The sequence below is a fragment of the Onychostruthus taczanowskii genome, unplaced genomic scaffold (genome assembly GCF_017590055.1).
Source record: "Onychostruthus taczanowskii isolate IOZ18803 unplaced genomic scaffold, ASM1759005v1 scaffold217, whole genome shotgun sequence".
NCBI lineage: Eukaryota > Metazoa > Chordata > Aves > Passeriformes > Passeridae > Onychostruthus > Onychostruthus taczanowskii.
Window position 1 is genome coordinate 268,844 of NW_024499429.1, and position 13,601 is coordinate 282,444.

Consider the following 13,601-nt stretch of genomic DNA (forward strand, 5'->3'; position numbering starts at 1 on the left):
AGCCCGCCCGCCCGCCGCCATCTTGCGAGGAGCCGCCGCGGGACCGTCCGCCGGCGGGGCCGGCGCCGCTCGGGCTGCCCGGGCTGCCCAGGGCTCACGGGGCCGCCACGGCGGGCGGGAAGAGCCGGGGCGGGCGGCGGCGGCGCCATGGAGGATGAAATGCCCAAGACCCTGTGAGTGGGGAGGGGGCGAGACCGCCTATTGTTCCCGGCTCCGCGGGGAGGGGCGGCCCGGGGTCGCCTCACGGACGGGCCCCTCAGGGCTCCGCCGCGGGCCCTCGGCCGCCCGGGGCTGAGGGGGAGCCCGGCTCCCGCGGTATTCCTGCCCGTTCCCCGGTGCCGGTGCTGGGCACCGCCGGCCTGCCCTCCGCTCCGGGCGTTCCCCTGGGCCTCCAGCTCACATCTGGAGGGACAGGGCTGTGTGCAAGCTGTGTGTCCCTTCCCCAGCACGTCCCAAGTCACATCTGGAGAGAAAAGGGGTCTGCAAGGTGTGTGCCCCTTTCCCAGTCCATGCCAGGTCACATCCGGAGGGAAAAGTGGTCAGGAAGGTGTGTCGCCCCTTCTCCTGGATGGAAAGGGGGTCTGGAAAGTGTGTGCCCCTCTCCTCATCCATGCCAGGTCACATCTGGAGGGAATGCAGTGTGGAAGGTGTCGCCCCTCCCTGGTACATCCCCGCTCACATCTGGAGGGTGTGTGTGCCCCCATCCCAGCCCGTGGCAGGGCATTGCCCTGGGGTGATCCGAGTCCCTTCCACCCCAGGCCACTCCGTGTCATTCTGGATGATCCGTGTAGGGTTTTGTGGGCGACCGGCTGGACGTTGCCCTGGGGGCTGCCTTGGCACACAGCTGGAGCCCCACTGGCCTGCTCAGCAGCTCCAGGGAATGACCTGCCGTGAATCCCAGTGTTCAAAGCACTCCCTGAACCTGTTGCTTCCCACAGAGTGAATTAGGAAGCCACGTCAAGAGGAGGTTTAGGTTGGATTTTAGCAGAAGGTGCTGCAAAGCCTGCCTGTTTTGCACAGCTCCTGTGTTTCCCTCCTCCTCCCAGGCAGGTGTTACCTGGAGCAGCTTTCCCGTGTCTGGATCGGGGAAATCAGGCTCCACTCTTGCCATGCCACCCCTCGAAGTGTTCTCCAGTGCAGCAGGAAGGACGGGAGGGAGGGAGGGAATCATTCCAAGGTGAGGGAATGCTGTGCCCTTGTTGTGCTGCCCCTCCCCAGGGGCTGAGTGACCACAGGACGAGACCCGGACGTGCCTCACCCCAGCTGTCCCCAGCACTGAGCGCTCCCTGCTTCCCCAGTCCGCTGTTTCCCCACGTTTTGGGAGCTATTCCCGGCCTCTGCAAACACACAGCGTTGGTGTGTTTATTTGGCAAGATGTTTTCCCCCATCCCAAGGCTCCTGTGGGGCCTGTGGCCTCGGGAATGCAAATCCCTGTCCTGGAGCACGTGCAGCTGGGGGCACAGACAGGGCACGGCTGGGGCTGGAAAGGAGCTGCAGGGACACCGAGCCTGCCTTAAAACACAGCTCAGGGCTCAGCAGCTGCCAGGCTGCCTTTGCTCTCACTCCCTCCCCGTGCCTCTGGGGTCATGCAGGGAATTGTCACCAGGCTGGCTGTGGAAGGAGCCTGTGGGTGTTCAGTCTGTGCTCACCCAGGGGTTTCTGTGGGATTTCTGCTTCAGGAACACCCCCTGGGTGTGGATTTTGGGGTTCCCCGACTTGTGTGACCCCCAAAGCCCTCCGCACCCTGTTTTTTCCTTCCCAGACATTGCTGCAAATCCTTGGTTTTGCCTTTTCCACCTCACCTGTGTCAGTGAGGAGCAAATGCAGGAAGTGCAGCTTCCCTTTAGTGGGTGTTAAATCCGTGCTCACACGGGGATTTCTGTAGGGTTTCTGCTCCCTGGGTGTGGATTTTGGGGCTCCCAAAAGCCCTCTGCACCCTGTCCTTTCCTTCCTTAACACATTGCAGTTATTTTTCTGGAGCAGATTGCAGACACTCCTGGAAGTAGCTCCCTGTTTTTGCCTTTTCCACCTCCCCCGTGGCAGTGAGGAAACTTCAGAAGCACAGGAATCTCACTGAGAGCCAGACAATGTCTGTAAGGGTCTGTCTGCTGATTTTAAAATCCAATCCTGCTTCCTGCCTAAAAGTTGTTTTAATAATTAGCACCTGGATGAGCCATTCCTGACAAAACTCTGTCTCCTTCCCCCATAACCAAGGGCTGGAGCACAAGCAGAGCTCGCACGTGCTGCAGGTTGTTTTCTGGCAGCCCCTTTGCCCCTCGGGGGGCACTGCAGGTGCACCAGGCTGCTTGCAGGGCTGGCACGTGGCCAGCATTCCCGGCTGGCACAGCTTTCCCAGCAGCATTCCTGTGCAGGAGCCGTGGCTGCGCCTCGGGGGCTGAGGTTTTTATAAAACCCCACGGCTTGGGCTCAACAACAGCAACAAAAACAACAAAACCAGCCACCCGAGGGGGTGACAGTCCCAGGGGGAGTGGGGGTTTGGGCTGGGTTGTGCTGGGGGGGCTGATCCTTCCCCAGCTGGGAGCGTGTGCGCTCGGGCACGTTGGCACCCAGGTGTTCCAGGCACATCTGGTGCTCCCTAAACCTGAGGGCTTCAAAATGTTGTGGGAAATGTGGGCAAACTGCCTGAGCTGCTGGGGCAGGGGTGGGGGAGCTGGGGTTCCTGTACTGGGAGATCAGTGCAGGGAGATGGGAACTGGAGTTTCTGTACTGGGAGATCAGTGCAGGGAGATGGGAACTGGAGTTTCTGTACTGGGAGATCAGTGTAGGGAGATGGGAACTGGAGTTTCTGTACTGGGAGATCAGTGCAGGGAGATGGGAACTGGAGTTTCTGTACTGGGAGATCAGTGTAGGGATGTGGGAACTGGAGTTTCTGTACTGGGAGATCAGTGCAGGGAGATGGGAACTGGAGATCAGTTTGGAAGGTCAGATCCATGGAGCCATGGAATCCTGGAATGGTTTGGGTGGGAAGGGAGGTGAAACCCATCCAGTGCCACCCCTGCCATGGGCAGGGACACCTCCCACTGTCCCAGGCTGCTCCAGGCCCTGTCCAGCCTGGCTGTGGACGTGCCCAGGGATTCAGGGATGGACACATAGGGACACCTCCCACTGTCCCAGGCTGCTCCAGGCCCTGTCCAGCCTGGCTGTGGACGTTCCCAGGGGTTCAGGGATGGACACAGCTCCTCTGGGAATTCCATCCCAATATCCCATCTCACTCCCCAGCCCCTCTGCAGCTCCAGCGTGTCCAACACCCGTGTCCCTGCCTGTGTTTGTCCCTCAGGTACGTGGGGAACCTCTCCAGGGACGTGACCGAGGCTCTGATCCTGCAGCTCTTCAGCCAGATCGGGCCCTGCAAGAACTGCAAGATGATCATGGATGTAAGAGCCTGAATCCTCCCGTTTCCCTGCTGCCTCCAGGCTGTGCTCGTGGCTCTGGGAATTGCCCTGGAAACGGGGCACAGCCACTGGAATAAACCCAGAGATGCTTTGGGCATCGTTTCTGCATGTGCCTGCTGCTGAATTTAAAGATGGGTGGACATGGACAGGGACAGTGAGCTCATTAAATCAGGAGGGCATTGCAAACAGGGCTTTAAAAATCTTTACCATTCTTTGCCATTCTTTACAATTCTTTACCATTCTTTGCCATCATTTTCCCTTTCTAAGGGAGAGTTGAGGGCTCTGGGAGTGTTGTTAGTCCCTGTAGGGACTGTCCACGTGGGGCTGTGGAGGTGTCAGCAGTCAGAGCTGAGCAGAGCAGCCAGAGCCTGGCTTTGTGTCCCTAATTCTGGCTTTGTGTCCCTAGTTCTGCATTCTTTACCATTCTTTGCCATTCTTTACAATTCTTTACCATTCTTTGCCATCATTTTCCCTTTCTAAGGGAGAGTTGAGGGCTCTGGGAGTGTTGTTAGTCCCTGTAGGGACTGTCCACGTGGGGCTGTGGAGGTGTCAGCAGTCAGAGCTGAGCAGAGCAGCCAGAGCCTGGCTTTGTGTCCCTAATCCTTGCTTTGTGTCCCTAATTCTGGGTTTGTGTCCCCAGTCCCGGGTTTGTGTCCCTAATTCTGGGTTTGTGTCCCTAATCCCAGGTTTGATTCCCTAATCGTGGCTCAGTGTCCCCAATCCCAGCTCAGTGTCCCCAATCCCAGCTCAGTGTCCCCATCCCAGCTCAGTGTCCCCATGCCAGCTGCTGTCCCCATCCCAGCTCAGTGTCCCCATGCCAGCTGCTGTCCCCATCCCAGCTCAGTGTCCCCATGCCAGCTGCTGTCCCCATGCCAGCTCAGTGTCCCCATCCCAGCTCAGTGTCCCCATGCCAGCTGCTGTCCTGTCTCAGACAGCTGGCAATGACCCCTACTGCTTCGTGGAGTTCTACGAGCACCGGCACGCGGCCGCGGCGCTGGCTGCCATGAACGGCAGGAAGATAATGGGTAAGGTAAGCTCCCTGCTGGGTGAGTCTGGGGCACAGGCTGTGCCAGGGGGAGTGCTGCTGGGAGAGGAGGGCACAGGCTGTGCCAGGGGGAATTCCTGCTGGGAGAGGAGGGCACAGGCTGTGCCAGGGGAATTGCTGCTGGGAGAGGAGGGCACAGGCTGTGCCAGGGGAATTGCTGCTGGGAGAGGAGGGCACAGGCTGCAAATGGGGATTCTGCCTTTGGGGCAGAGATCTCAGCAGGACACAGCTCAGAACAGGAGTTCAGGCTGTTGGGAGGAGAAATTCAGGGTGTTGGGAGGAGAAATTCAGGGTGTTGGGAGGAGTTCAGAAGTTTGGGAGGAATAATTCAGGGTTTTGGAGGAGTTCAGAGGTTTGGGAGGAATAATTCAGGGTTTTGGAGGAGTTCAGAGGTTTGGGAGGAATAATTCAGGGTTTTGGAGGAGTTCAGAGGTTTGGGAGGACCCTGGAGCTGGGATGTGGCCTGGGAGGGAATCACACAGTTCCAGGGGGGTGTTTTGGAAGCCCCTCTGGAGATGGTCCCGTGCCAAAGCTCGCTCAGAGCAGGGCACAGGGGAGAGTCCAGGCAGGGTTTTGATGCCTGCTGAGAAGGAGCTACCACAGCCTGTTCCAGGCCTCAAAGGAAAGTTTTCCTTCATATTTTCCTTTTTTTCCTCATATTCAGGTAGAACTTCCCGTGTTTCAGTCCCTGCCCTGTCACTGGGCACCACTGATCAGAGGATGGAGTCCCCATCCTCCTCACAATCCCCCTTGTGACACTGGGAGCCATTCCCTGTGTCCTGTCCCTCCATCCCTGTCCCAAATCCAGCTCTCCTGGAGCCCCTGCAGGCCCTGGAATGTGCTGGAAGCTCTCCCTGGGACTCCTCCTCTCCAGGTGAACCCCCCAGAGCAGTTAATCTAGCCCTGTTAATCTAAGAACAAACCCTCTCCCTAGAAAAGTGTCTTAAACTTGAGTTTTAACCCCAGCCTTGCCCTGTAGGGTCACGTTTGAGCACTGGAGGTGTCTGAGTTTTTGGGATTTGCCAAATCTGATGTGTGGTTGCCATTTGCAGGAGGTCAAAGTGAACTGGGCCACCACCCCCAGCAGCCAGAAGAAAGACACCAGCAGTAAGTGTCACCTGTGCAAGTTGTGAAACAGAAATGCAGCACACAGAGCTCTGTGGGAATGGTTTTGATTGGAATCCTAATTGTTTATTGTGTTTGTGTTAATTAAACTTCAGGGCAAATCTGATCTTTGCCATCACACAGCGTTCACAAGGTAATTGTGTCTTCTTAAACATCAAATTGTGGATCTCCAGGGTGTACCTTGAAGCTAAATTTGGGGTTTTTTGTTTGTTTTCCAAGGAATTTTTATGGAAAAATTCCATAAAATTCCCTTCCATTTCCCTGTAGCATCAGGAAGGGATTTGGTGCAAATCTGTGACTATTTGCTACCTGGGCAGTTGGCAATTAAAACCCAAAATGCCTCATTCTGTATTTTTGAGGCACACTGAGCATCTCCCTCCAGGGCATCCAGAAGGGTTCCATCATTCCCAGCAATTTCTGGGGGAAATCCTTGGAATTTTAGGCTGGTGGGGCTGAACCCCATCAGTGCCTGGGACAGTCTGTGTCAGGCCGTTGGCTTGAGGTGGGACACTCCTCAGGGTCAGGCCTTTTGTGCCTGTTCCTCACCAGGAAGGGATCCCCTTTCCACCCTGAGCCCTCAGTCCTCGTTCTCCCAGCCCTGGCAGCACCCTGGGCTGGTGGCAGGGCTGGCACTGGGTGGGTTTCAGCCCCTTCCCACCCAAACCATTGCAGGATTCCACACCACTGGTGCTGATTCCATCCCAATGCTGGCACAGGGAGAGAGAGATTTTCCTGGGCACGGGGCACATGAGGTGTAAATAGTCTCAGATTTGTGCAGTAAGTGCTGGCAGGCCTTAAAAACCTTTAAAAAGTTTGTAAAATTGGAGATATAAATGTGTGTCCTTCAGATCTCTGCCTTGTGGCACTGCCAAGCACAGGGGCTGTCAGGAGCAGCAGAGTTCTGCTCTCCCTTCAGGAACAGCAGAATTCTGCTCTCCCTGCAGCATCCAGTATGGATTTTTGTGGTATTTAATACATTTTTTTGTGTTTTTAATAATGTATTTTGGATAACAGCTGGAGTTTTAATGAAGGGTTTTTTAAGAAGAATTTTTTTTCCTCTGCTCAGAGGAAACCACTCTGCTCACCTTCAGCCACTAAGCCCTCCTTTCTCTTTTCCCCCAAAGACCATTTCCACGTCTTTGTGGGAGACCTCAGCCCCGAGATCACAACTGAAGACATCAAAGCTGCCTTTGCTCCCTTCGGAAGAATCTCGTAAGTCCTTTTTTTGGGGGCAGCTCAGGGTCCCTGTCCTGAGTGGTGACAGCTTTGTGTTGAGTGGGTGACACTGTGGCACTGCAGGGAGCACACTCCGCTCACACTTCTGCATTTTTGGGGCCAGCCCCCCTTTTTGTGGGGGAAATTCCCATTTCCCTCAAAATGAGCCTTTTTTGGGGCAGCACCACCCTGTCCTGTGGCCCCTCAGACCCTTGGGGACAGGGAGCTGAGCTGTCCCAGCCAGGCAGGGACATTCCCAGGGAGGTGGCCCTGCCAGCCTGGCCCAATTCAATAATCTGAAATTTCAATCTCTCCAAATTTACAGCTGCCCACAGCCCAGAAAGGGGCTAACAAATTGACCTGAGAATTCAATTCAGTTAACAGGCAACATATGCCTTTCAGTTCCTACTTTTTCATTTTTATTTTTATTTTCCATTCATTTCTATGGAACATTTGCAACAAGCAGTAGACTATGTTGGCAAATAAATGAGAATTTAGAAGTTCCCTTTGTGCTTCAGGGATGCACGGGTGGTCAAGGACATGGCCACGGGCAAGTCCAAGGGCTACGGCTTCGTCTCCTTCTTCAACAAATGGGTGAGAGATCTTTGTTTCCCTCCTCAAAAATGGGTAAAAACCCTTATTTCCCTCTTAATAAATGGGGAAAATCCCTTCATTTCCTCCCTCAACGAATGGGGAAAATCCCTTCATTTCCTCCCTCAATGAATGGGTAAAATCCCTTCATTTCCCTCTTAATAAGCAGGGCTGGCACTGGGTGGGTTTCAGCCCCTTCCCACCCAAACCATTGCAGGATTCCACACCACTGGTGCTGATTCCATCCCAATGCTGGCACAGGGAGAGAGAGATTTTCCTGGGCACGGGGCACATGAGGTGTAAATAGTCTCAGATTTGTGCAGTAAGTGTTGGCAGGCCTTAAAAACCTTTAAACAGTTTGTAAAATTGGAGATATAAATGTGTGTCCTTCAGATCTCTGCCTTGTGGCACTGCCAAGCACAGGGGCTGTCAGGAGCAGCAGAGTTCTGCTCTCCCTTCAGGAACAGCAGAATTCTGCTCTCCCTGCAGCATCCAGTATGGATTTTTGTGGTATTTAATACATTTTTTTGTGTTTTTAATAATGTATTTTGGATAACAGCTGGAGTTTTAATGAAGGGTTTTTTAAGAAGAGTTTTTTTTCCTCTGCTCAGAGGAAATCACTCTGCTCATCTTCAGCCACTAAGCCCTCCTTTCTCTTTCCCCCCAAAGACCATTTCCACGTCTTTGTGGGAGACCTCAGCCCCGAGATCACAACTGAAGACATCAAAGCTGCCTTTGCTCCCTTCGGAAGAATCTCGTAAGTCCTTTTTTTGGGGGCAGCTCAGGGTCCCTGTCCTGAGTGGTGACAGCTTTGTGTTGAGTGGGTGACACTGTGGCACTGCAGGGAGCACACTCCGCTCACACTTCTGCATTTTTGGGGCCAGCCCCCCTTTTTGTGGGGGAAATTCCCATTTCCCTCAAAATGAGCCTTTTTTGGGGCAGCACCACCCTGTCCTGTGGCCCCTCAGACCCTTGGGGACAGGGAGCTGAGCTGTCCCAGCCAGGCAGGGACATTCCCAGGGAGGTGGCCCTGCCAGCCTGGCCCAATTCAATAATCTGAAATTTCAATCTCTCCAAATTTACAGCTGCCCACAGCCCAGAAAGGGGCTAACAAATTGACCTGAGAATTCAATTCAGTTAACAGGCAACATATGCCTTTCAGTTCCTACATTTTCATTTTTATTTTTATTTTTATTTTCCATTCATTTCTATGGAACATTTGCAACAAGCAGTAGACTATGTTGGCAAATAAATGAGAATTTAGAAGTTCCCTTTGTGCTTCAGGGATGCACGGGTGGTCAAGGACATGGCCACGGGCAAGTCCAAGGGCTACGGCTTCGTCTCCTTCTTCAACAAATGGGTGAGAGATCTTTGTTTCCCTCCTCAAAAATGGGTAAAAACCCTTATTTCCCTCTTAGTAAATGGGGAAAATCCCTTCATTTCCTCCCTCAATGAATGGGTAAAATCCCTTCATTTCCCTCTTAATAAATGGGTAAAACCCCAGCCATGGGCAGGGACCCCTCCCGCTGTCCCAGGGTGCTCCAGGCCCCATCCTGGGACACTCCAGGGTCACTCAGGAGGGCTCTGGGGTCACTCCCATGGCCCTGTCCCACAGGAGGGGTTTGGGACACTCCAGGGTCACTCAGGAGGGCTCTGGGGTCACTCCCATGGCCCTGTCCCACAGGAGGGGTGCCAGCAGTGGGGTCAGTGGGGTTTTTGTGTCCCTCTGTCCCCCGCAGGACGCCGAGAACGCCATCCAGCAGATGGGGGGGCAGTGGCTGGGGGGCCGGCAGATCAGGACCAACTGGGCCACCAGGAAACCTCCAGCTCCCAAGAGCACCTATGAGAGTAGGTGCCCACCCTGTGCCCTGCCAGCGCCTGGGGTGGGGATCCCAGAGTTTTTGGGGTGGCAAGGACCTCAGAGCCCACCCCACCCCACCCCTGCCTGGACAGGGACACCTTCCCCCATCCCAGGGTGCTCCCAGCCTGGCCTTGGACACCGGCAGGGATGGAGCAGGCTCAGCTGCTCTGGGAATTCCTTCCCAGCCTCTCCCCACCCTCATTCCTTCCCAAAATCCCATTTAAATCTCCCTTTCCCCAGTTTGAATCATTCCCTGTGTCCTGTCCCTCCATCCTTGTCCCCAGTCCCTCTCCAGCTCTCCTGGAGCCCCTTCAGGCCCTGGGAGGGCTCTGAGGTGTCCCTGTAAAGATTTGCAGGTCGTTCCCAACAATCCTGTGCCAGCCAGGACTGGAATTCCCCGCCAGTTCCCACTTGGGAACCCCCAGTGCAATCTCTTGCAGCGAGCACCAAGCAGTTGTCCTACGACGAGGTGGTCACTCAGTCCAGCCCCAGCAACTGCACCGTGTACTGCGGGGGGGTCACCTCGGGCCTCACAGGTACGTGTGGCCCCGCCCCCACCAGCCGTGCCCCTGCCAGCGCGGGTGCCTCAGCGGCTGTCTGTCTGTCTGTCCGTCTGTCCTTCCTGCTCCAGAGCAGCTGATGCGCCAGACCTTCTCCCCCTTCGGGCAGATCATGGAGATCCGGGTGTTCCCGGACAAAGGCTACTCCTTCGTCAGGTGGGGGAGTGGGGGGGGGGTCCCAAATGGGAGCAGCAATCCATACCCCAATCCATATCCCAATCAATATCCCAATCCATATCCCAATCAATTCCCCAATCAATATCGCAATCCATACCCCAATCCATATCCCGATCAATCCATACCCCAGTCCATATCCCAATCAATCCATACCCCAATCAATCCATATCCCAATCAATATCCCAATCAATATCCCAATCCATACCCCAATCAATCCATACCCCAATCAATATCCCAATCCATACCCCAATCAATCCATACCCCAATCAATACCCCAATCAGTCAGTATCCCACTCAATCAAAGTCCCAATCCATACCCCAGTCAATCCATACCCCAATCCATATCCCAATCCATAGCCCAATCAATCCATAGCCCAATCAATCCATACCCCAGTCAATCCATACCCCAATCAATACCCCAATCAGTCAATATCCCAATCCATCAAAGTCCCAAGCCGTGTCCCCTCGGCGCAGGTTCAGTTCCCATGAGAGCGCTGCCCACGCCATCGTCTCCGTCAACGGCACCGCCATCGAGGGCCACGTGGTCAAGTGCTACTGGGGCAAGGAGAGCCCCGACATGGCCAGCCCTGTGCAGCAGGTCAGCGGCTGCGCTGCTCGTTAACCAGCCTGCTAATTGGCTGGGAGCTGGCAGTGACAGCATGGATGGATGCTGGATCCATGGATGCTGGATCCATGGATGGTGGATCCATGGGTGGATGCTGGATCCATGGATGGTGGATCCATGGGTGGATGCTGGATCCATGGATGGTGGATCCATGTGTGGATGGATCCCTGCCGCGCCCCGCCGCCGCTGACGTGCCGTGTGTCCGCAGGGCGCGCTGAGCTACCCGCCGGCCTACGGGCAGTGGGCTCAGTGGTACGGCGCTGCCCAGCTGGGCCAGTACGTGCCCAACGGCTGGCAGGTGCCCCCCTACGGCGTGTACGGCCAAGCCTGGAGCCAGCAGGGCTTTGGGTGAGTGCTGAGCACCGAGAGCAGCCCTGGGCCTGTGGGAGGGGACCTGGGGACACCCCGGGGACGGGGGACATCCTGGGGACATCCCAGTGAGTGAGGACATCCCGGGGACGGGGGACATCCCGGGAATGGGGGACATCCCAGTGAGTGGGGACATCCCAGTGAGGTGGGACATCCCAGTGAGGGGGGGACATCCCAGTGAGTGCCCCCCCATCACCCCAAATCCCCCCAGAGCCCTTCCCCACAACCTCCAGGCCTTATTTAGGGATCCCTGAGGGATATTTTAGCAATCCCTAAAGGATTTTATTTAATTCACCAATCCCTGAAGGATTTTAATTTAATTTAGCAATCCCTAAAGGATAATTTACCAATCCTAAGGACATTTCACCAATCCCTGAAGGGTTTTATTTAATTTACCAATCCCTAAAGGATTTTAATTTAATTTAGCAATCCCTAAAGGATAATTTACCAATCCTAAGGACATTTCACCAATCCCTGAAGGATTTTTATGTAATTTATCAACCCCTGGCTGGTTTCTCTCCCCAGGCAGAGCCAGCCCCCGGCCCCGTGGGTGCCCCTCCTTTCAGTGTGGAGCTTTTAGCAATTCTTAAAGGGTTTTATTTAATTTAGCAATCCCTAAAGGATAATTTAGCAATCCCTAAGGACATTTCACCAATCCCTAAAGGATTTTATTTAATTTTTATGTGATTTACCAATGCCTCAATGCCATTTTCTCTCCCCAGGCAGAGCCAGCCCCCGGCCCCGTGGCTGCCGCCCCCGTTCAGCGTGCAGCTTTTTTAGCAATCCCTGGAGGATTTTATTTAATTTACCAATCCCTAAAGGATAATTTAGCAATCCCTAAGGACATTTCACCAATCCCTAAAGGGTTTTATTTAATTTTTCACCAATCCCTAAGGACAATTCACCAATCCCTGGCTGGTTTCTCTCCCCAGGCAGAGCCAGCCCCCGGCCCCGTGGCTGCCGCCCCCGTTCAGTGTGCAGCTTTTTTAGCAATCCCTGAAGGGTTTTATTTAATTTACCAATCCCTAAAGGATAATTTAGCAATCCCTAAAGACATTTCACCAATCCCTGAAGGATTTTATTTAATTTACCAATGCCTCAATGCCATTTTCTCTCCCCAGGCAGAGCCAGCCCCCGGCCCCGTGGCTGCCGCCCCCGTTCAGCGTGCAGGGCCAGAACGGCGCCGTGCTGCCCCCCCAGCCCGGATGGATGGTGGATCCATGGGTGGATGCTGGATCCATGGATGGTGGATCCATGTGTGGATGGATCCCTGCCGCGCCCCGCCGCCGCTGACGTGCCGTGTGTCCGCAGGGCGCGCTGAGCTACCCGCCGGCCTACGGGCAGTGGGCTCAGTGGTACGGCGCTGCCCAGCTGGGCCAGTACGTGCCCAACGGCTGGCAGGTGCCCCCCTACGGCGTGTACGGCCAAGCCTGGAGCCAGCAGGGCTTTGGGTGAGTGCTGAGCACCGAGAGCAGCCCTGGGCCTGTGGGAGGGGACCTGGGGACACCCCGGGGACGGGGGACACCCCGGGGACGGGGGACACCCCGGGGACGGGGGACACCCCGGGGACGGGGGACATCCTGGGGACATCCCAGTGAGTGAGGACATCCCGGGGACGGGGGACATCCCGGGAATGGGGGACATCCCAGTGAGTGGGGACATCCCAGAGAGGTGGGACATCCCAGTGAGGGGGGGACATCCCAGTGAGTGCCCCCCCATCACCCCAAATCCCCCCAGAGCCCTTCCCCACAACCTCCAGGCCTTATTTAGGGATCCCTGAGGGATATTTTAGCAATCCCTAAAGGGTTTTATTTAATTTACCAATCCCTGAAGGATAATTTAGCAATCCCTAAGGACATTTCACCAATCCCTGAAGGATTTTAATTTAATTTAATTTAGCAATCCCTAAAGGATAATTTACCAATCCTAAGGACATTTCACCAATCCCTGAAGGATTTTTATGTAATTTATCAACCCCTGGCTGGTTTCTCTCCCCAGGCAGAGCCAGCCCCCGGCCCCGTGGGTGCCCCTCCTTTCAGTGTGGAGCTTTTAGCAATTCTTAAAGGGTTTTATTTAATTTAGCAATCCCTAAAGGATAATTTAGCAATCCCTAAGGACATTTCACCAATCCCTAAAGGATTTTATTTAATTAAGGACATTTCACCAATCCCTAAAGGGTTTTATTTAATTTTTCACCAATCCCTAAGGACAATTCACCAATCCCTGGCTGGTTTCTCTCCCCAGGCAGAGCCAGCCCCCGGCCCCGTGGCTGCCGCCCCCGTTCAGTGTGCAGCTTTTTTAGCAATCCCTGAAGGGTTTTATTTAATTTACCAATCCCTAAGGACATTTCACCAATCCCTAGGGACATTTCACCAATCTCTAAAGAGTTTTATGTGATTTACCAATGCCTCAATGCCATTTTCTCTCCCCAGGCAGAGCCAGTCCCCGGCCCCGTGGGTTCCTCCCTTTCAGCGTGCAGCTTTTTTAGCAATCCCTGGAGGGTTTTATTTAATTTACCAATCCCTAAGGACATTTCACCAATCCCTGAAGGATTTTTATGTAATTTATCAACCCCTGGCTGGTTTCTCTCCCCAGGCAGAGCCAGCCCCCGGCCCCGTGG

General features: G+C 54.7%; 1 protein-coding gene across 1 annotated transcript in view; it reads left to right on the forward strand.

Annotated features, from left to right (window-relative positions):
• The first annotated feature begins 16 nt into the window (after nt 1-16).
• The window catches only part of TIA1 (TIA1 cytotoxic granule associated RNA binding protein), a 16,185-nt gene continuing 2,600 nt past the window's right edge, over nt 17-13,601 (forward strand). Inside the window, exons 1-11 of the mRNA XM_041404638.1 lie at nt 17-173; nt 3,299-3,395; nt 4,345-4,443; nt 5,511-5,565; nt 6,708-6,795; nt 7,317-7,392; nt 9,129-9,237; nt 9,691-9,786; nt 9,882-9,966; nt 10,462-10,585; nt 10,821-10,960. Of these exons, the coding sequence (XP_041260572.1) occupies nt 148-173; nt 3,299-3,395; nt 4,345-4,443; nt 5,511-5,565; nt 6,708-6,795; nt 7,317-7,392; nt 9,129-9,237; nt 9,691-9,786; nt 9,882-9,966; nt 10,462-10,585; nt 10,821-10,960 (995 nt within the window). The 5' untranslated portion in view covers nt 17-147. The remainder of the gene's footprint in view (nt 174-3,298; nt 3,396-4,344; nt 4,444-5,510; nt 5,566-6,707; nt 6,796-7,316; nt 7,393-9,128; nt 9,238-9,690; nt 9,787-9,881; nt 9,967-10,461; nt 10,586-10,820; nt 10,961-13,601) is intronic.